This window comes from Clavelina lepadiformis, chromosome 1, assembly GCF_947623445.1.
Source record: "Clavelina lepadiformis chromosome 1, kaClaLepa1.1, whole genome shotgun sequence".
NCBI classification, from domain to species: Eukaryota; Metazoa; Chordata; class Ascidiacea; order Aplousobranchia; family Clavelinidae; genus Clavelina; species Clavelina lepadiformis.
The window spans coordinates 1,234,880-1,258,614 of record NC_135240.1 but is presented as its reverse complement, the minus strand read 5'-3'; the positions used below and the strand labels follow the sequence as shown (position 1 = coordinate 1,258,614).

At 37.1% G+C, this 23,735-nt stretch overlaps 1 protein-coding gene and 2 pseudogenes across 1 annotated transcript; all 3 read left to right on the top strand.

The window, feature by feature from the left end:
* The first annotated feature begins 2,061 nt into the window (after nucleotides 1-2,061).
* Nucleotides 2,062-16,876, top strand: LOC143444855 (uncharacterized). Its single transcript, XM_076943677.1, has 3 exons — nucleotides 2,062-2,084; nucleotides 3,997-4,390; nucleotides 16,046-16,876. Exons 1-3 carry the CDS (start codon nucleotides 2,062-2,064, stop codon nucleotides 16,874-16,876), a joined length of 1,248 nt encoding a protein of 415 aa, XP_076799792.1.
* Nucleotides 7,875-12,119, top strand: LOC143444158 (G1/S-specific cyclin-E1-like; annotated as a pseudogene).
* Nucleotides 16,877-20,160: 3,284 nt separating the features above from the next.
* Nucleotides 20,161-23,513, top strand: LOC143444330 (G1/S-specific cyclin-E1-like; annotated as a pseudogene).
* Nucleotides 23,514-23,735: the final 222 nt, after the last annotated feature.

Sequence of the window (23,735 nt, the reverse complement as noted above, 5' to 3'; positions counted from 1 at the left end):
AACAAACAAAGAAGAGGATTACAAGGATGAGGATGATGAAAGCTCCCAGACTTGCTCCCAGAGCAGGATAAAGAAGTTTGAAGTCGGAATCCGTTTTCGGATCAGCCACCGGGGCATTGCCTCCACTCGGTTGTTCTACGATGTGAGAATCGTCCCCGGTTTCTTGGCCAGCGTTTGTGTTGTCGTCGTCGTCGTCGTCGCCTTTAACAATCGTTTCGCCTCCGTCGTCTTCGTGCTTAGTGTCAGTGGCTTCTTCAACCTGTGGCTGGGTTGCGATGGGCAGGGTAGTCACCTCGCCACACAGCTTGTCCTCCACGATGTGCCTGCTTTGTAATGACGTCTGAATGACATCGGTGGAGCTGATACAAATGTTGTACCTTTTCCCAGGCTCGAGGTTCGTCACCGTGTAGGGGTGAGCCGTGGGGCGGATGTGGAATTCCCTGGGTGACCGATCGATGGTCCCGTTGGGGGATAATTGTGCAACTGACACCTTCAAACGCTTTCTAGTGCTGGGCAGCATGATCTGTACCGAGTTGGGTGTTAGCGTGTCGCTTTGTATGATCATCTGAGGTCTGAAGGCTGTGTTGCTTGCTATTGCAGTTGTGCTGGTAGTTGTAGAAGTCGACGGGGTGGGCCGGTATAAGGGCTTGTCACAAAGCATGCCTTTGTATCCAGTTAGGCACCTGCGCAAAGCAATCGGTTAAATTTACTTGATGATATTATATAACACAGCAGCCATCGTTGAAACCGTAAACTTTTACATTCCTTTATTGATGCACACTCATATTTTATTATTACGCATATTTGGCGACGACAAATTACAGTGTTAGCAACGTGCTATAGGCTGTCATTACTATTGAACTAACATATGTGCCGTAGTTGCTGCTTTGGTGGTCTTACCTGCACACCGGACGAAATGTGGTCCGGTTTATGTAACAAGTTGCTCCGTTTGCGCAGGCCATAGCTGCGCACAAGTCTATATTAGGTCTTCGACTTGTTGGGGAAGGCTGGGGTATGTTATTGGCGCTGTTGTGTTTTCCTGGTGACCCACTGGGTAGAAAAAATTACAATTAAGCCGCATACATGTTTGCGTTTTACCGCACACCCTAAATCAGGTGAAATTGTTCGTAAATTTTTGTCTCAGTCCTTGCCTGCATTTTAAGTCCCGTTGGTAAAGCGCAATCAATGGACGCCCTGCGAGTTCCGGCGGTTCAATAAGTTCCCTTATTTGTTTTGTTTTCAAAACTGGTAGGACAGTGTGACAGTGCAATAATGAAGTGTACGTAATTCTCTTATAGAATGGATGGCCAATGAATGAATTGAAGAAAGCAGCTAGGTGCTCATTCAGGTTTTGCAGCCTAACTTTTGCTGTGTTTTGGGCAAACGGGTTTGCAACATCTTGAGCAACATTTTGCAATTAACTTTCTTATCCTTTGCGTGTGGACAACTGGACATAAGGAACACCGCTTCTGCAACCTGTTTGCTGTTTGTAGGGATGTACTTTGAAAAGCCAAGCCACATCTCACCATAGCCTTCCTTGTGCCTTCCTTTATTTGATTTGTATAATGATTCTTTGATTTTTGTTTTTAAAAGTAAACTTGCCGTGTAACAACTGAGAAAAGTGTCTTTTTTGTGCACTTTCAATGTGCACACCACTAACATTTATGGGATTTTATTTAATTATTATTTATCAATGTGCTTTAATGCAGTCACTAGTTACTACACTGCTAGAATGTAATCCACTTGTCCAAGACTTATCCTCACTGGGCATTTCCTTTTTCTTGGTTTTGTGCCGGTGTTAACATAAAATAGACATAAATATAAATAACGGAATGTTTCGTCGGTGCTAGGTTATCGTTATTTCATAAACCAGATGGAAATGCATCGCGTGCGAAGTCAGCTTAGAGAAGCGATGAGATCCGGCTTTATTAAAAGGCTAAGCTAGGCTACTTACTACAATTTGATGGCACAATTCCAGAAATAGTTTTGTTGGCTTTCTTGTATTTAACGATGTTCAATTTTTTGCTTATTTATTTTTTTTGCAAAACTGGTAGGACAGTGATGGACAGTGACAGTGATGAAGTGTACGTATTTTTCTGATAGAATGGAAGACTGGATGGCCAATGAAGGAATTGAAGGCAAGCGACTAGGTGCCTAACTTTACAGCCTAACTTTTCTAGCTAACTTTTCTGCATGTAGGTTAATGGTAGTTTTGTTAAACTTTTGTATAATATGTTTGTTGTATAATGTTTTTCACATGAATTAATGAAATTGAAGCAATTAAAGTGAAATAATCCATTCTTCGAATGCAAAATATTAACATGTCATTTTTAAGAAAACCGATTTTTAAGCCGTAAAATGTTGGCTAAATGTTGTCACTTCTTTACTCATAATACTGTAGATACCACAATTCATTTTCCATCTTAATATACAGTGTCTAGAATAGACTAAGGTTAAGCAATATATTATAATATATATTATTATATAATATAATTATATTATTTTCTCGATTATTTAGAAGAGTTTGACTTCTGGAAAGTAACTTTTTTCATTACAGAAGTTTTTTGAGATTAGGGTTAATGTTATATATTATATTTATTTTATATTATGTTATATAGGCCTATCATATTTTCATTGCCTAAAAAAAGGCCAATTTCGCCAGCTATTACAATGCAAATAGAGTTTTACGTTTAAAGAATTTATAACATGTTTTTGGATAACTATACGCATATGCACAAGTAATGCATTCAGGTTCAAAATCATTACGTCCTTTTCTGAAACAAGGATACTTTTGCCACAGTTCATCAGAAAACACAATATATTTCTTTGGCGTTATTGCTTAGCTTTATTTTGCTTTTATGGTTGTTTAAATCAAAACAATGATAACAAAAATGGTTAGACCTCAATCTGTCGCCGAAATGTCACTTGACTTAGGCCTCATGCCAAAAAGTCGGGATCACGTAAATTGACTGTGAACAAAATCACTGGCGACAATTGGTCGTGGTCAGCTGGCTATCAAACGCTATGCTTTTATTTTTTACGCATATTAGCATTGTTGTTTAATCAAATTATATGAATTAAGGTCAGTTGGTTCTAGGTAAATTTACGTCACGGTCAGTTGTGACGGACAGTTGTCCTCGCGTTTGTTTAGTTTATTCGCGGTAAATTTCCCGTGGTTAATTGTCGTTTAACCCTAAAAGTCAAATAAAAATATAATTGTGTTGAAAATATAAGCAGGAAAGCAAAAAATGTAAAAAATAGGACATTTTGACGTTTTCAGTAGCATTTAGGCCTACTTTGAGCAAAAATCCTTTTTCTTTAGAAAAGAGGATATATGGTAGCCCTAAGTAACACGAATGGTAAGCTAGGTGTGCCACAATGCATTTTGCGTTAGTAGCAATATTGAAAACTCATATGAGAACTCACACTGGTGAGTGAACTTATCGACATTTATCCAAATTGGCAGTTTGCAAACTACAGGGAACCTTTTTGATTTTCGTTTTTATATGTGACAGTCACTGCTTTTTTTACTCTGTAATTAATTTTGCAAACAATTATTGATATTGAATATTTTTATTAAAAGAGTTACACATTATATGAGTTTACTCCTATCGATAAAACCTTCAAATATTTTAAGTTCTTTTCAGAAAATAGGTTATAAGTTTGTATAATAACAAGTAATAACGTAATGGATCGTCAAGTAGTTGGTATGCCAGTTGACGTTTTGTTAAAATCAATCAGTGATGGGATTTCACAAGACTTTTTCGACAAAGAAGGACAAGAAAAGAAATTTTCTTGCAAATTTTGTGATAAATCATTCACATGCAAAAGCAACTTGAAACAACATTTAAGAACTCACACAGGTGAGCGACTTTATCAATGCGATGTATGCGACAAGTCATTTACCCAAAGCAGCAGTTTGAAAGATCATGTAAGAACTCATACTGGAGAGCGTAATTATCACTGCAAGTTTTGTGAAAAGTTATTTACTCAAAGCCAACATTTAAAAACTCATATGAGAATGCACACAGGTGAACGACCATATCAATGCCAGGTGTGCCTCAAGACATTTACCACAAGTGGAAGTTTGCAAGGTCATATGAGAATGCACACAGTTGAACGACCATATCAATGCCAGGTGTGCCTCAAGACATTTACCACAAGTGGAAGTTTGCAAGGTCATATGAGAATGCACACTGGTGAGAAACCTTATCAATGCCAAGTTTGCCTCAAGTCATTTACCACAAGCAACCATTTAAAAGCTCATATGAGAATCCACACTGGTGAGCGACCTTATCATTGTCAAGTTTGCCTCAAGTCATTTACCACAAGCAACCATTTAAAAGCTCATATGAGAATCCACACTGGTGAGCGACCTTATCATTGTCAAGTTTGCCTCAAGTCATTTACCCAAAGCAACAATTTAAAATCTCATCTGAGAATCCACACTAGTGAGAATCCACACTTAACCTTATCATTGCCAAGTTTGCCTCAAGTCATTTACCACAAGCAACCATTTAAAAACTCATCTGAGAATCCACACTGGTGAGCGACCTTATCATTGTCAAGTTTGCCTCAAGTCATTTACCCAAAGCAACAATTTAAAATCTCATCTGAGAATCCACACTGGTGAGAATCCACACTTAACCTTATCAGTGCCAAGTTTGCCTCAAGTCATTTACCACAAGTGGAAATTTGAAAACTCATATGAGAATGCACACTGGTGAGCGACCTTATCATTGTCAAGTTTGCCTCAAGTCATTTACCACAAGCAACAATTTAAAAGTTCATATGAGAATCCACACTGGTGATAAACCTTATCAGTGCTAAATTTGTGTCAAGTCATTTACCCAAAGCCAACATTTAAAAGCTCATATCAAAATCCACAATGGAGATTGGTCTTTTTATTGCCAAGTGTGTCAACATTCCTTTTCCCAAAAGAAAAATTTTCGGAGTCATGAAACTATTCACACTGTGAAACGACATTGACACTGTTTAATGACAGATGCATTAAACAAATATTAAATCTCCTATTGAGGAGATCTAAATATTTTGAAGTGGTCTTTGGACAAAACTTAGCATCAAAAAACATTTACAAACCATTCATCCAGATGCTGCATTCTTTTGTTTGTGTTTTATTTGTTCACTTTTACATGTTATATCAATGACTTTGTTGTATTTATGAAATATAACATTGCACCATATGGTTGTGTTGGGCAAACAGCTTGTTTTTTCAGGAAGTTTATCAACGTAAGGTGCCCTAAAATTCGTATGATAAAATTCATATCATAACTCACACTGAAGAGAAACCTTATCAATGCCTACTGCAGAGGTGGCCAAACTGCGGCTCTTTAATGAATTTGCATTGTTCATTTAGACATCCATTTTTCCGGTATAGACGAGTTAATTGATCAGATTATGAAACAATGCGTTCTACCACAAGCAGTAACAGTCGACTGATTGTTAGTAATAATCAAACTACACTCCGAAGAAAAAAATTTTGTGAAGAAGTGTGCTAACCTGTACACTGTAGTTAAGTAAACCGTTAGATTTAAGCTGCATGTCAGTGCTGAACTAGTTTTCAGTGTGGGTTACGGTTATATAAATAATTGCAAAAGGAGTTTATCCAAGAAATGTTGTTGGGGAATTATTGCAAACAGAGAAAGTATGAAGAGGAGAATAGAACTTTTAAAACGGAATGGGAGGAAGAATTTGTATACACTGACTTTAAACTAAACTTGTGTGTCTTATCTGTCATGCTTCGCTCAACCATTACAAAAAATGACGCAGATGAGTCGAAATTCAAAAAATAGACTAGTCTGGCTTCATCTTGCGGTTCTTTACCTAAAACACTTTCGTCTACCACAAGTTTGTGATTTCAAAACGTTGTAGTCCATTAACCTGGACACATACAAGATGAAACATTTGCAGGTTAGGACGTTCTGGTATTTGTGATTAATTTTGACATGAAACTTTCTTTGTACAAACTACAGATACAATCTACTATATAACAAACCCCATTCTACAACCCTGTCTAGTTAGTTCGAATCTTTGCAGTTACATTTGCGCGAATTCTCGCTCAATTCAAAAAGACTAGCAAATGGTATCTGGAAGTACAGTACTCAAATGTTATTCTGTAATTCTGTTAACTCTATGTGGCAATTGGTAATTGGAGATAGAAAAGGTTACCATGGGTAGCCAAAAATTAATCCTATTTAGCAAATTGCTACACTCAGTAGCCATCTGTTAACTCTATGTAGCAAATGGTAACTGAAATTATGGCAAATATAAACCCTAAATAACAAAAGATTACATATGGTAGCCAAATGGCAATCCTTTCATTGCCGCCGCAACAATTACACTTTGTATTGGTTTTCACGTCTTTACCTTTAAAAATAATTATGATTTCGTGAAAAGTTTAACTCTCCGGGTTAATTGCCAATTGTAATGTGAATCCGGAGTGATTTAGTCTTTCAAGTCATGATATGATGTTGTGATGTTAATCATTGATCAAATGAATTGCTGAATATAACGGAGATCCAGGTTCACTTATTACGTAATAATGCCGAGTTCGAATAGACCGATAACTAGTTTATCGAAATCCGTAAAAACGAAATACGTTGACAGATTTTGTCATGTAACTGCTTTAAGGTTTTGGAAGGCGTTTTGCGTTATGGAAGGTACTCATCTGGCAATCCGGTTTTGCTATGCCCGTAGTGATTTAATTCTTTAAGTCTTTGCAACTTGAAACTTATGGAGTAATTTCACCAACCTAATTCGCGCAATTACCTGGCCGATAACATCGAGTTCAGTTCGACTCATAAAACGTATGGCGCGAGCAGTGACGGCAGCAACAAACAATTGCTGTACCTGGAGGCTGTCACATAAGAGCCAATGCTGGCAGCCGCGGGAAAAGTAAAACATTTCCAGGGTGGATAACAGCACCTTTCTTTGTGCACTTTTTGTCATCATTACGATGCCACAGGTATATAGACACTTAAACCATCTAAATTTAAATGAAATTGAACAACAGCAAATTTTATTTTTATAACAGCAGGGAGATGATAAAAGTGACCCAGCAACAGAACAAAATGACGGGTCATGAATAAGCATTATGGACAAGTGCAGTCGGAAATCACAAAATCGGGATCTTCTAATACTGGATTAAATAAGAAGAAAAACTGTCCGTAAGTTCTACTATTATTTCCAACAGCTTTCAAGTATGAATGGAAGATAATTTAAAATACCTTTAGCTTTTCAATGCTTTTTTTTGATTTCTATGTGTAAAAGAAAACAAAAGCCAAACATTTCCGAGAATAACGACATAATGGTGTTAGTAATTGTTCTAGATACTGTGGTGTCATGAATTTGAACATATCGCGCGACTGCAAAGTCGTGCACGATAACAAAATAATGGGAAAGGTGATTTCAAGTGCGAACTTTGCAAAAAGTTGCTGACTTCTTGGAATGGCCTCCTGAGACACCTACGTGGCAAGCTTCACGCTTTTTGTTTCGTGACAAAGGAGGGCCGGGCCGGAGCCGTAAGCTATGTTTCAGCTTTAGTTTAATTTCGCCGACTTGGCTGTTGGGTCTTCTTTGTTCGCTACGTCCATTTATTTGCCTAAGTTATGTAGCATCTCGTTTTGTAGAACGTGATAGAGAGAGAGAGAGGGTTATTAAGCCCTCTTGCATGAAACAGTTAACTAGATCACTAAGATCAGTCGGTTTCATGAGAGAAAAATGAAAGGCAGTCTTGCTTCAACAGGCTGGCTTCATACCAATGTAGCCACATCGGAATTTTGAGTGTCGAGTCACGGGTAGCTAAGTCTTTTGTTTCCACCACGTGTCCACGTTTTATAGGTATTCGAGAGACTATGAGATGGTAATTAGCTGTGGAGTGGCAGTTTTTTTAAATGGGGTTTCTAAGAGTACCGCGTCAATGTGGTCATCGAAAGCAGTGTTTTTGTAAGTTTGTAAGATAAATCGTTCTTTGACAAGATTGCGAGCAAAAGTTAGCAACCATGATTATGCACACATCGCGAATTCGTACAACATTTCAGGACAAATTTTGAAACTTGAAAAGGTAAGGAACGTTAGAGCCATGTACATTTTGTGACATTTATTGGATTTCGTTATGAGATGCTATGGTTTTGGTTGTTGTGGTCGCCGTTGTTTTGGCCAGTTGAACAACTTCATTATTATATTTTCTCTTGTTTATATCTTTATCTTGTTATATGACTATTATTAACATCAATTTTAACTTTCACATTAACCATAACCACATGTGTTGTTATTTTTGTTCTCAATCTGAGAGCCCACATTCAAATCGTCTTGTTTGTTTCAGCTGGGCCGACTCTGACGAATTATGGCGCTCGATGGTCGACAAAGATTCGCTTTATTACCGAAACAGCGCTTACTTGTCGAGACACGAAGATTTGCAACCTCTAGTGCGCACCATCCTGCTAGACTAGTTAATGGAGGTAGCAACTCAACTTCTAAACTCTAGGGGAAAGCAAGATAATGGAAAGTATCTTGTCTAACGCTAGTGTGTCTCTTTGCAGGTATCAAAGGTGTATACTTTACACCGGTAGACGTTTTATTTAGCGATCGACTACATTGATCGATATCTTTACAACACAACCAACATTCACAAAACGAGGTTACAGCTTGTCGGTGTCACCGCCTTATTTATCGCCGCGAAATTAGAAGTAAGTTTGTCATTTTTTTGAATAAAATTTATTTGAAGAACCTATATTCACGCAGGTAAACAGTATTTAGGAGAAATGATTTCTAAATATTGGTCTTTGCCAAACTTTTGTGTCTCTACAGGAAATCTATCCCCCGAAGTTAACAGACTTTGCCTACGTCACCGATGGAGCTTGCACGGAGGAAGAAATCATATCCCAGGAATTGTTAATCCTTTGCACACTCAAGTGGTCGCTTTCCCCAGTCACAGTGGTGTCCTGGGTAAACGTTTATCTTCAGACAGCTCACGCGGTCACGCCGCTTTCGCCGCCAATGCTCCGTCATCCGCTTTTTTTCCTTCCTCAATATCCGCAAGAAACATTTGTCCACATAGCACAGGTGGGAATAAATTGCAGTCAGTTCTTGTGTGAAAGGTAACGGTCCTAAACTTTGATGAAACAACGTCTCAGATGCATCTAGTGCTTAAAATGTCACCAGCGTCCTGGTCCGGTTCTGTTCGTAAAATTTGCTATATTTTTTCTATTATGTCGTCTTCCTAATCTCGAATATATGAATATTTCGACTGTGAGTTGCCGCCGATTTATTGACCCACTTTGCTTGTGTTTTGCATTCATGCAGTTATTAGCAATTAGCAAACAATATAACTAATATCGGGACTTTCCGCGTACAGCTACCTCACATCTTCACTTGCTGGATATTTAACGTGCGGTTTCAGAAACTGCGTCAAGCGTCGAGTAATCTTAACTGTTCTTATTTCCAATCTAGTTGATCGACCTCTTTACATTGGACATCAAAAGTCTTCAGTTTCCATCCGTGTTCTTGGCTGTGTCCGCCTTGTACCATTTTTCATCGCGGGAGCTCGCCACCCAAGTTTCATGCTTTCAGTTCTTAGACATCGCCGCTGTAAGTAATTCTATAAGCACTGGGATAATTCTAGTATAAGAGTGTTATAAGATTTAGATAATACTAGGAGTGTTATCAGCAATGTCTACCAATATATCTACGGCATTTTACTTAATTTTGAGTTTATTGCTTTAAAAATCGGTTTTCCGGTGTTTGTCGGATTATTTATATCATTTATTTTTAAGGCATTAGGTGCCCTATATAGTTGGTTCTGTTAATATTGCCTGAATTTTGCGTGTTTTAATTGAACTCTTTATGCGTTTAGTGTGTTCACTGGATGGCGTTGTTTGCGATAAAAGTCCCACACAGTGGTCTTCAACCTATGAAACAATTCCGCAGGGTGGAAGCAAGTGACGTACAAAATATTCAAACTCACACGAATAACATTGACACCTTTGTAAGTTAGCGGTAAACAATTCGGCTGATTTTGAACTGTTTTACTAAGTGTATGTTTTGCTTGTATGGCTCATCTTGGTTAAAGTTGGAATTGAACCCTAAAAGAGGACAAATGGTAGGCGTATTATAATTAATTATAATTATAAACTAATAAACTTTGGCACATTGAGAGCTCTTTAGTCAAGCGGAAAGGCTTCCCATAGAGAGTCAGGGTCTTTGAAACGAATTAGAGAAATTAAATTGAATGGAAATGTCCAAGTGGTTTAACGAAACAAAAGCTGGGTATGACCTCGCTCAGTCAAAAGCAATAAATCAAACAATCCTTCTCATTATTCTCATTTCTCACAACTAAACTTATCATATAAAACTCATGATAAATGTGATTTTATACAATTACTTAACTGAAGCATAAACAAACATTTGCGGTTTGGGGTTTGATTTGTGAGCTAAACTAGCCGACGAAAGAGAAGTTGCTGCAGCGCTATCTACATAAAAAATAATTCAATTGGCGTGATCATAAACAGTTACAAGGGACAGTCTCTTTTGGAAGTAGGTGCTATCGACGGGGTTAACCGAGTTAATCTAACGTCGATCGCCGAATGTTTTTTGTTGCCCGCGAATGATTTTACGCAAGGGTGATTTCCGCGTTGATAGTCTGGTTTCTGAAAGGTGGGTGATGAATATGTTAAGTTATCACTGTGCCATAAATTACCACTTGCTGTATGATTTGTGAAACTGGCCAATGTTTGTGTGTGGTGATCGTTGTTGCCATGTTTAGTTAAATTAATCGCGTTGGTTTGGTGAATTATGATTTGTGAAATTAGTACTTGTTTGTCCGGAACTCTTTGTTCCATTGTTAGCGTTAGATCGTGGGTAATGAGGTGGTTATGACACTTAAATTTGTTGTATTTGTGGCTGTAGTGGGTAAGAAATTGCGACGTCTGGTGGTGACCACTTAAAAAATGTAGCACGAATTCGTTTATTAACTGGTTGAGTAAGATTCTTTTGACCTACTGCACTCATTAATTCGCGCATTAAATCTTTGGAAGATAGAACACGAAGTGTCAGATCAGCCAACAAAAACTCTAAATAATCCTCAGTCCTCACGTTTATCAAAATGTTTCAAGATCTCATTGTTATTATGTTGTAACAGTTATGAGCATACGCAGAAGGTAAACAAAGTTGCCCGAGGTATGTCGCCGGAATTGCCTCTACCGCTAACATGTGACGATTAGTTTTTGAAGTGATTTGATAAAGGGAAAATTTATGTTCAAGGTGGGAAATCCACGCTTCGGGATTGATTTACATGCTATACATGAAATACAAAATACTTACATGATTTAATCCTATTTACACATACTATCTCGATAAACAATGACATTTAATCGCTATAAAATACACATAGCTCGTTGCCATATCTCAAACCATACCGCACCACAAAGCCTATGCATATAAAGGAATACACTTCATTGCTTTTTTTCACTAATACATAAACATTTTAACGCATCTTAAGGATATACGTTCTTTTAGATTTTAGAATATTAAACAGCAGTTAACATAATTATTCATCCAATATGTTTCTAAACGGTCTGTTTGCAAAGCGTTTTTTATTCGTAATTTTGTACAAGACGTACTTTGTTGTTGTTCCATAACAGTGGTTGCGATTTACCACGGCAAACGAATGAAAACTGCCGACATTGCCTGTGATTATTTTACAGGCAGGCTAAAACAGCTTCTTTGCAACATGCATTTTTTCGCAGTTTTGTTATAGTTGCAATATCATCCCCGTGCTTTTCGATTCTGGCTTTGTACTCTGCAAACAACCTTGACTAGAACTCGATGGCAAACTTCTTTCGCGAACGTGCTGCGTTCACGCTGTTTCGCATTTTCAGGAAGTCCGACTCGAACGTTACGAGCTTTCAGGTACTGGCGCCAGTCTTTCAATTGGCCTTTGTTGTACCTGGTCACCGAGTAAGAAACTTTTTGGCATAACCTAGAATCCTAGATCATCTGATTAGAAACAGGTAATTCCTTTTTCATCTTCGTCCACATCTATCTCATGACTTAATACAATTTTAGGTAACGAGGGTCAGCAAGATACTGCCAGAAGATGATAGGTGTGTGTTAAGTTGAAGTTGACATGATAAGGCTTTAGAATTTAGGTAGTAGGCCTATAGTCATATAGTTCGTAGATTAAATAAATTTTTCAGGGAGCTTTTGAATTCTTCTTCGAAGACGTCACCTCATAAATGGAAGCACGTATTGCAGAATGAGAAGAAACGCAAGATTTGCATCGGTCTACCACAAGTTTGTGATTTCAAAACGTTGTAGTCAATTAACCTGGACACATATAAAGAGAAACATTTGCAGGTTAGGACGTTCTGGTAATTGTGATTAAATTTGACATAAAACTTTTTTTGTACATACTACAGATACAATCTACTATATAATATACTCATAGAATGTATATGTGCAAAGTCTTAGCAAATTTAGTTGTATTTAAAAATAAAAAAGAGACCATCTAGCTGTATTTTAGAAAATACCAAATGAAAATAAGAGTCCGTCAACATTCATATTTGTTTGAATTTATTACACTAACCACATTAAATGCATTGATGTACGGTACCAGTTGTTTGTTATCGTCATCAAACAAAATAACATCCGGTATCTGATATCTTACACATATACTTTTTACAAGGTAAAAGAATTCAATTCAATCTATGCCTTTCTATGGGTTGAAATTACAGGTCATTTCATGCATTAAAAGGGAGTTCTTGTGTAGGCAAAATATAATTCAATCTTTGATTTCTTATTTGATTTGATTTGTATAATGATTCTTTGATTTTTGTTTTTAAAAGTAAACTTGCCGTGTAACAAATGAGAAAAGTGTCTTTTTTGTGCACTTTCAATGTGCACACGACTAAAATTTATGGGATTTTATTTAATTATTATTTATCAATGTGCTTTAGTGCAGTCACTAGTTACTACACTGCTAGAATGTAATCCACTTGTCCAAGACTTATCCTCACTGGGTATTTCCTTTGTCTTGGTTTTGTGCCGGTGTTAACATAAAATAGACATAAATATAAATAACGGGAATGTTTCGATGATGCTAGGTTGTCGTTATTTCATAAACCAGATGGAAATGCAACGCGTGCGAAGTCAGCTTAGAGAAGCGATGAGATCCGGCTTTGTTAAAAGGCTAAGCTAGGCTACTAACTTCAATTTGATGGCACATTTTCCAGAAATAGTTTTGCTGGCTTTCTTGTATTTAACGATGTTCAATTCTTTGTTTATTTGTTTTGTTTTCAAAACTGGTAGGACAGTGTGACAGTGCAATAATGAAGTGTACGTAATTCTCTGATAGAATGGATGGCCAATGAATGAATTGAAGAAAGCAGCTAGGTGCTCATTCAGGTTTTGCAGCCTAACTTTTGCTGTGTTTAGGGCAAACGGGTTTGCAACATCTTGAGCAACATTTTGCAATTAACTTTCTTATCCTTTGCGTGTGGACAACTGGACATAAGGAACACCGCTTCTGCAACCTGTTTGCTGTTTGTAGGGATGTACTTTGAAAAGCCAAGCCACATCTCACCATAGCCTTCCTTGTGCCTTCCTTGATTTGATTTGTATAATGATTCTTTGATTTTTGTTTTTAAAAGTAAACTTGCCGTGTAACAACTGAGAGAAGTGTCTTTTTTGTGCACTTTCAATGTGCACACCACTAACATTTATGGGATTTTATTTAATTATTATTTATCAATGTGCTTTAATGCAGTCACTAGTTACTACACTGCTAGAATGTAATCCACTTGTCCAAGACTTATCCTCACTGGGCATTTCCTTTTTCTTGGTTTTGTGCCGGTGTTAACATAAAATAGACATAAATATAAATAACGGAATGTTTCGTCGGTGCTAGGTTATCTTTATTTCATAAACCAGATGGAAATGCATCGCGTGCGAAGTCAGCTTAGAGAAGCGATGAGATCCGGCTTTATTAAAAGGCTAAGCTAGGCTACTTACTACAATTTGATGGCACAATTCCAGAAATAGTTTTGTTGGCTTTCTTGTATTTAACGATGTTCAATTATTTGCTTATTTATTTTTTTTGCAAAACTGGTAGGACAGTGATGGTTTTCGTGCAATAATGAAGTGTACGTATTTTTCTGATAGAATGGAAGACTGGATGGCCAATGAAGGAATTGAAGGCAAGCGACTAGGTGCCTAACTTTACAGCCTAACTTTTCTAGCTAACTTTTCTGCATGTAGGTTAATGGTAGTTTTGTTAAACTTTTGTATAATATGTTTGTTGTATAATGTTTTTCACATGAATTAATGAAATTGAAGCAATTAAAGTGAAATAATCCATTCTTCGAATGTAAAATATTAACATGTCATTTTAAAGAAAACCGATTTTTAAGCCGTAAAATGTTGGCTAAATGTTGTCACTTCTTTACTCATAATACTGTAGATACCACAATTCATTTTCCATCTTAATATACAGTGTCTAGAATAGACTAAGGTTAAGCAATATATTATAATATATATTATTATATAATATAATTATATTATTTTCTCGATTATTTAGAAGAGTTTGACTTCTGGAAAGTAACTTTTTTCATTACAGAAGTTGTTTGAGATTAGGGTTTATGTTATATATTATATTTATGTTATATTATGTTATATAGGCCTATCATATTTTCATTGCCTAAAAAAAGGCCAATTTCGCCAGCTATTACAATGCAAATAGAGTTTTACGTTTAAAGAATTTATAACATGTTTTTGGATAACTATACGCATATGCACAAGTAATGCATTCAGGTTCAAAATCATTACGTCCTTTTCTGAAACAAGGATACTTTTGCCACAGTTCATCAGAAAACACAATATATTTGTTTGGCGTTATTGCTTAGCTTTATTTTGCTTTTATGGTTGTTTAAATCAAAACAATGATAACAAAAATGGTTAGACCTCAATCTGTCGCCGAAATGTCACTTGACTTAGGCCTCATGCCAAAAAGTCGGGATCACGTAAATTGACTGTGAACAAAATCACTGGCGACAATTGGTCGTGGTCAGCTGGCTATCAAACGCTATGCGTTTATTTTTTACGCATATTAGCATTGTTGTTTAATCAAATTATATGAATTAAGGTCAGTTTGTTCTAGGTAAATTTACGTCACGGTCAGTTGTGACGGACAGTTGTCCTCGCGTTTGTTTAGTTTATTCGCGGTAAATTTCCCGTGGTTAATTGTCGTTTAACCCTAAAAGTCAAATAAAAATATAATTGTGTTGAAAATATAAGCGGGAAAGCAAAAAATGTAAAAAATAGGACATTTTGCCGTTTTCAGTAGCATTTAGGCCTACTTTGAGCAAAAATCCTTTTTCTTTAGAAAAGAGGATATATGGTAGCCCTAAGTAACACGAATGGTAAGCTAGGTGTGCCACAATGCATTTTGCGTTAGTAGCAATATTGAAAACTCATATGAGAACTCACACTGGTGAGTGAACTTATCGACATTTATCCAAATTGGCAGTTTGCAAACTACAGGGAACCTTTTTGATTTTCGTTTTTATATGTGACAGTCACTGCTTTTTTTACTCTGTAATTAATTTTGCAAACAATTATTGATATTGAATATTTTTATTAAAAGAGTTACACATTATATGAGTTTACTCCTATCGATAAAACCTTCAAATATTTTAAGTTCTTTTCAGAAAATAGGTTATAAGTTTGTATAATAACAAGTAATAACGCAATGGATCGTCAAGTAGTTGGTATGCCAGTTGACGTTTTGGTAAAATCAATCAGTCATGGGATTTCACAAGACTTTTTCGACAAAGAAGGACAAGAAAAGAAATTTTCCTGCAAATTTTGTGATAAATCATTCACATGCAAAAGCAACTTGAAACAACATTTAAGAACTCACACAGGTGAGCGACCTTATCAATGCGATGTATGCGACAAGTCATTTACCCAAAGCAGCAGTTTGAAAGATCATGTAAGAACTCATACTGGAGAGCGTAATTATCACTGCAAGTTTTGTGAAAAGTTATTTACTCAAAGCCAACATTTAAAAACTCATATGAGAATGCACACAGGTGAACGACCATATCAATGCCAGGTGTGCCTCAAGACATTTACCACAAGTGGAAGTTTGCAAGGTCATATGAGAATGCACACAGGTGAACGACCATATCAATGCCAGGTGTGCCTCAAGACATTTACCACAAGTGGAAGTTTGCAAGGTCATATGAGAATGCACACTGGTGAGAAACCTTATCAGTGCCAAATTTGTGTCAAGTCATTTACCAGAAGTGGACATTTGAAAACTCATATGAGAATCCACACTGGTGAGCGACCTTATCAGTGCCAAGTTTGCCTCAAGTCATTTACCACAAGCAACCATTTAAAAGCTCATATGAGAATCCACACTGGTGAGCGACCTTATCATTGTCAAGTTTGCCTCAAGTCATTTACCACAAGCAACCATTTAAAAACTCATCTGAGAATCCACACTGGTGATAAACCTTATCAGTGCCAAGTTTGCCTCAAGTCATTTACCACAAGTGGAAATTTGAAAACTCATATGAGAATCCACACTGGTGAGCGACCTTATCATTGTCAAGTTTGCCTCAAGTCATTTACCACAAGCAACAATTTAAAAGTTCATATGAGAATTCACACTGGTGATAAACCTTATCAGTGCCAATATTGTGTCAAGTCATTTACCCAAAGCCAACATTTAAAAGCTCATATCAAAATCCACAATGGAGATTGGTCTTTTTATTGCCAAGTGTGTCAACATTCCTTTTCCCAAAAGAAAAATTTGCGGAGTCATGAAACTATTCACACTGTGAAACGACATTGACACTGTTTAATGACAGATGCATTAAACAAATATTAAATCTCCTATTGAGGAGATCTAAATATTTTGAAGTGGTCTTTGGACAAAACTTAGCATCAAAAAACATTTACAAACCATTCATCCAGATGCTGCATCCTTTTGTTTGTGTTTTATTTGTTCACATTTTACATATTATATCAATGACTTTGTTGTATTTATGAAATATAAAATTGCACCATATGGTTTTGTTGGGCAAACAGCTTGTTTTTTCAGGAAGTTTATCAACGTAAGGTGCCCTAAAATTCGTATGATAAAATTCATATCATAACTCACACTGAAGAGAAACCTTATCAATGCCTACTGCAGAGGTGGCCAAACTGCGGCTCTTTAATGAATTTGCATTGTTCATTTAGACATCCATTTTTCCGGTATAGACGAGTTAATTGATCAGATTATGAAACAATGCGTTCTACCACAAGCAGTAACAGTCGACTGATTGTTAGTAATAATCAAACTACACTCCGAAGAAAAAATTATTGTGAAGAAGTGTGCTAACCTGTACACTGTAGTTAAGTAAACCGTCAGATTTAAGCTGCATGTCAGGGCTGAACTAGTTTTCAGTGTGGGTTACGGTTATGTAAATAAATGCAAAAGGAGTTTATCCAAGAAATGTTGTTGGGGAATTATTGCAAAAAGAGAAAGTATGAAGAGGAGAATAGAACTTTTAAAACGGAATGGGAGGAAGAATTTGTATACACTGACTTTGAGCTAAACCTGTGTGTCTTATCTGTCATGCTTCGCTCAACCATTACAAAAAATGACGCAGATGAGTCGAAATTCAAAAAATAGACTAGTCTGGCTTCATCTTGCGGTTCTTTACCTAAAACACTTTCGTCTACCACAAGTTTGTGATTTCAAAACGTTGTAGTCCATTAACCTGTACACATACAAGATGAAACATTTGCAGGGTAGGACGTTCTGGTATTTGTGATTAATTTTGACATGAAACTTTCTTTGTACAAACTACAGATACAATCTACTATATAACAAACCCCATTCTACAACCCTGTCTAGTTAGTTCGAATCTTTGCAGTTACATTTGCGCGAATTCTCGCTCAATTCAAAAAGACTAGCAAATGGTATCTGGAAGTACAGTACTCAAATGTTATTCTGTAATTCTGTTAACTCTATGTGGCAATTGGTAATTGGAGATAGAAAAGGTTACCATGGGTAGCCAAAAATTAATCCTATTTAGCAAATTGCTACACTCAGTAGCCATCTGTTAACTCTATGTAGCAAATGGTAACTGAAATTATGGCAAATATAAACCCTAAATAACAAAAGATTACATATGGTAGCCAAATGGCAATCCTTTCATTGCCGCCGCAACAATTACACTTTGTATTGGTTTTCACGTCTTTACCTTTAAAAATAATTATGATTTCGTGAAAAGTTTAACTCTCCGGGTTAATTGCCAATTGTAATGTGAATCCGGAGTGATTTAGTCTTTCAAGTCATGATATGATGTTGTGATGTTAATCATTGATCAAATGAATTGCTGAATATAACGGAGACCCAGGTTCACTTATTACGTAATATTGCCGAGTTCGAATAGACCGATAACACTGGTCAACAATTTTTCAAAAATGTTTTGCTTCCGATAAGAAAACAACTGATTCTTATGTATTTTCGGACGCTGAATCCAAAAATGTTGGTTAAAATTGCTGATTTGCTCTAGTTTAAAAGATAAAAACTTTTTTTATTTTTGTATGTTGATCTACATATGGCAAGCCCTGTTGCACTTTATTGAACAGAACAGTAACAATCTACAAACAGTGTAATAATTGCATGCGTTTATATTTCAGCATAGCGTATGCAACAAATAATTGTCACTTGTCAAATATAAATTTCTAATCTATTTTATCTGTTCTTCTCCTTTTTGGCCTGTCGATTGAATACGGTTAATGGAGCATCCCTAGATATCATCCAGCAAAAGTTAGCAAGCATTGATTGGTTCTGTTTTCCCTGGTACCTCTTTTCCATTGTAGATATGCATTGGTGAAATCGCTCACCATGCTAATCACTAACATCTCCACAGTTTGGTGGAAAAAAAACAGGTGCGAGTCTAAAAAGTGTATCTTCAGTGATATATTGCACTCCATGCATCTGTATGCTTTAATGAGATTGGACATCAATTCTGTGTAGTTGTCAGCTCTTTTTTTCCCCAAGAATTTTGTGGCCAGCAACTTAAACGCTTCCCATGCAATTTTCTCTTTGCCAAATGGCACTTGATCAAATTCACCGTCTTCGAAGATGATGATTCTGCCAGAAGTTTCCATAGCTGAAGTCTAAAGCCTTTTAGGTAGTTCCAAATCCCGGATAAGATTGTGCCATTCATTTGGAGTTATAAGGTGTGGTTCTTTGGAAGATATGTTTCAACGTAACATAACGTGAATTCCTTAGTTGCGTCAGGAACGGGAAGTAATTCTCCTTGTAGTACGGAACGAATTGCAGATGGAATATTTGTGTATTGCATGCTCTGCTTCTTCTATATTGACAAATCTTTACAAACCGGGGAGATCATGCAAAAGTAGCAATCGCTAATATGGTCAGTAGGTTCTTCTCTCTTCTCTCGAAGGGCATACATTTTCTTTTTTTTTCATTTGGTCATTGCCGAAGATTTGCACCACAGGAGTTACAGCATATGTGAGGGGCCCAACTCTTGTCCTGATCACCAACTTTGCATCCAAAATACAAGTTGAATACAAGGTTTGCTTTCCTGACCACAGCCGTTATACTTCGCTTTTGTGCTGGAAAAAGTTATTTCACCACAAATGTAAGAGAAATTGTCTGCATTTTTTATGCATTTACGAGGCAAATGCAGAAAGAGCAGTTAAGACTAAACACATAAAGTTTTTACAAAAGAAGCAAGCAAACAACCCAACTCAAACATGTCAAAATAAAAATAATATGAATAGAAACGTCATCTACCTTCCAACAAATATATTAAGTGCGCAACTCTATCTGATCGATCCAAGCTACAACAGAAAAACGCACGCTATTTTCCGCTTCAGAAAGTAAAGCACATTTTGGCATGGTGCCATATCTCAAAAACTAGAGCTAATCAACAAATTTAAAGTTGATATTCGTGATCAGCGACCCCAAATTAGCCAAGACTGACCTCATTCGTTTCAGAAGCAAATTGGCTGTTGACCAGTGTAATTAGTTTATCGAAATCCGTAAAAACGAAATACGTTGACAGATTTTGTCATGTAACTGCTTTATGGTTTTGGAAGGCGTTTTGCGTTATGGAAGGTACTTATCTGGCAATCCGGTTTTGCTATGCCCGTAGTGATTTAATTCTTTAAGTCTTTGCAACTTGAAACTTATGGAGTAATTTCACCAACCTAATTCGCGCAATTAACTGGCCGATAACATCGAGTTCAGTTCGACTCATAAAACGTATGGCGCGAGCAGTGACGGCAGCAACAAACAATTGCTGTACCTGGAGGCTGTCACATAAGAGCCAATGCTGGCAGCCCCGGGAAAAGTAAAACATTTCCAGGGTGGATAACAGCACCTTTGTTTGTGCACTTTTTGTCATCATTACGATGCCACAGGTATATAGACACTTAAACCATCTAAATTTAAATGAAATTGAACAACAGCAAATTTTATTTTTATAACAGCAGGGAGATGATAAAAGTGACCCCGCAACAGAACAAAATGACGGGTCATGAATAAGCATTATGGACAAGTGCAGTCGGAAATCACAAAATCGGGATCTTCTAATACTGGATTAAATAAGAAGAAAAACTGTCCGTAAGTTCTACTATTATTTCCAACAGCTTTCAAGTATGAATGGAAGATAATTTAAAATACCTTCAGCTTTTCAATGCTTTTTTTGATTTCTATGTGTAAAAGAAAACAAAAGCCAAACATTTCCGAGAATAATGACATAATGGTGTTAGTAATTGTTTTAGATACTGTGGTGTCATGAATTTGAACATATCGCGCGACTGCAAAGTCGTGCACGATAAAAAAATAATGGGAAAGGTGATTTCAAGTGCGAACTTTGCAAAAAGTTGCTGACTTCTTGGAATGGCCTCCTGAGACACCTACGTGGCAAGCTTCACGCTTTTTGTTTCGTGACAAAGGAGGGCCGGGCCGGAGCCGTAAGCTATGTTTCAGCTTTAGTTTAATTTCGCCGACTTGGCTGTTGGGTCTTCTTTGTTCGCTACGTCCCTTTATTTGCCTAAGTTATGTAGCATCTCGTTTTGTAGAACGTGATAGAGAGAGAGAGAGGGTTATTTTATTAAGCCCTCTTGCATGAAACAGTTAACTAGATCACTAAGATCAGTCGGTTTCATGAGAGAAAAATGAAAGGCAGTCTTGCTTCAACAGGCTGGCTTCATACCAATGTAGCCACATCGGAATTTTGAGTGTCGAGTCACGGGTAGCTAAGTCTTTTGTTTCCACCACGTGTCCACGTTTTATAGGTATTCGAGAGACTGTGAGTTGGCAATTAGCTGTGGAGAGTGGAGTGGCAGTTTTTTTAAATGGGGTTTCTAAGAGTACCGCGTCAATGTGGTCATCGAAAGCAGTGTTTTTGTAAGTTTGTAAGATAAATCGTTCTTTGACAAGATTGCGAGCAAAAGTTAGCAACCATGATTATGCACACATCGCGAATTCGTACAACATTTCAGGACAAATTTTGAAACTTGAAAAGGTAAGGAACGTTAGAGCCATGTACATTTTGTGACATTTATTGGATTTCGTTATGAGATGCTATGGTTTTGGTTGTTGTGGTCGCCGTTGTTTTGGCCAGTTGAACAACTTCATTATTATATTTTCTCTTGTTTATATCTTTATCTTGTTATATGACTATTATTAACATCAATTTTAACTTTCACATTAACCATAACCACATGTGTTGTTATTTTTGTTCTCAATCTGAGAGCCCACATTCAAATCGTCTTGTTTGTTTCAGCTGGGCCGACTCTGACGAATTATGGCGCTCGATGGTCGAGAAAGATTCGATTTATTACCGAAACAGCGCTTACTTGTCGAGACACGAAGATTTGAAACCTCTAGTGCGCACCATCCTGCTAGACTAGTTAATGGAGGTAGCAACTCAACTTCTAAACTCTAGGGGAAAGCAAGATAATGGAAAGTATCTTGTCTAACGCTAGTGTGTCTCTTTGCAGGCATCAAAGGTGTATACTTTACACTGGGAGACGTTTTATTTAGCGATCGACTACATTGATCGATATCTTTACAACACAACCAACATTCACAAAACGAGGTTACAGCTTGTCGGTGTCACCGCCTTATTTATCGCCGCGAAATTAGAAGTAAGTTTGTCATTTTTTTGAATAAAATTTATTTGAAGAACCTATATTCACGCAGGTAAACAGTATTTAGGAGAAATGATTTCTAAATATTGGTCTTTGCTAAACTTTTGTGTCTCTACAGGAAATCTATCCCCCGAAGTTAACAGACTTTGCCTACGTCACCGATGGAGCTTGCACGGAGGAAGAAATCATATCCCAGGAATTGTTAATCCTTAGCACACTCAAGTGGTCGCTTTCCCCAGTCACAGTGGTGTCCTGGGTAAACGTTTATCTTCAGACAGCTCACGCGGTCACGCCGCTTTCGCCGCCAATGCTCCGTCATCCGCTTTTTTTCCTTCCTCAATATCCGCAAGAAACATTTGTCCACATAGCACAGGTGGGAATAAATTGCAGTCAGTTCTTGTGTGAAAGGTAACGGTCCTAAACTTTGATGAAACAACGTCTCAGATGCATCTAGTGCTTAAAATGTCACCAGCGTCCTGGTCCGGTTCTGTTCGTAAAATTTGCTATATTTTTTCTATTATGTCGTCTTCCTAATCTCGAATATATGAATATTTCGACTGTGAGTTGCCGCCGATTTATTGACCCACTTTGCTTGTGTTTTGCATTCATGCAGTTATTAGCAATTAGCAAACAATATAACTAATATCGGGACTCTCCGCGTACAGCTACCTCACATCTTCACTTGCTGGATATTTAACGTGCGGTTTCAGAAACTGCGTCAAGCGTCGAGTAATCTTAACGGTTCTTATTTCCATTCTAGTTGATCGACCTCTTTACATTGGACATCAAAAGTCTTCAGTTTCCATCCGTTTTCTTGGCTGTGTCCGCCTTGTACCATTTTTCATCGCGGGAGCTCGCCACCCAAGTTTCATGCTTTCAGTTCTTAGACATCGCCGCTGTAAGTAATTCTATAAGCACTGGGATAATTCTAGTATAAGAGTGTTATAAGATTTAGATAATACTAGGAGTGTTATCAGCAATGTCTACCAATGTATCTACGGCATTTTACCTAATTTTGAGTTTATTGCTTTAAAAATCGGTTTTCCGGTGTTTGTCGGATTATTTATATCATTTATTTTTAAGGCATTAGGTGCCCTATATAGTTGGTTCTGTTAATATTGCCTGAATTTTGCGTGTTTTAATTGAACTCTTTATGCGTTTAGTGTGTTCACTGGATGGCGTTGTTTGCGATAAAAGTCCCACACAGTGGTATTCAACCTATGAAACGATTCCGCAGAGTGGCAGCAAGTGACGAACAAAATATTCAAACTCACACGAATAACATTGACACCTTTGTAAGTTAGCGGTAAACAATTCGGCTGATTTTGAACTGCTTTTACTAAGTGTATGTTTTGCTTGTATGGCTCATCTTGGTTAAAGTTGGAATTGAACCCTAAAAGAGGAAAAATGGTAGGCCTATTATAATTAATTATAATTATAAACTAATAAACTTTGGCACATTGAGAGCTCTTTAGTCAAGCGGAAAGGCTTCCCATAGAGAGTCAGGGTCTTTGAAACGAATTAGA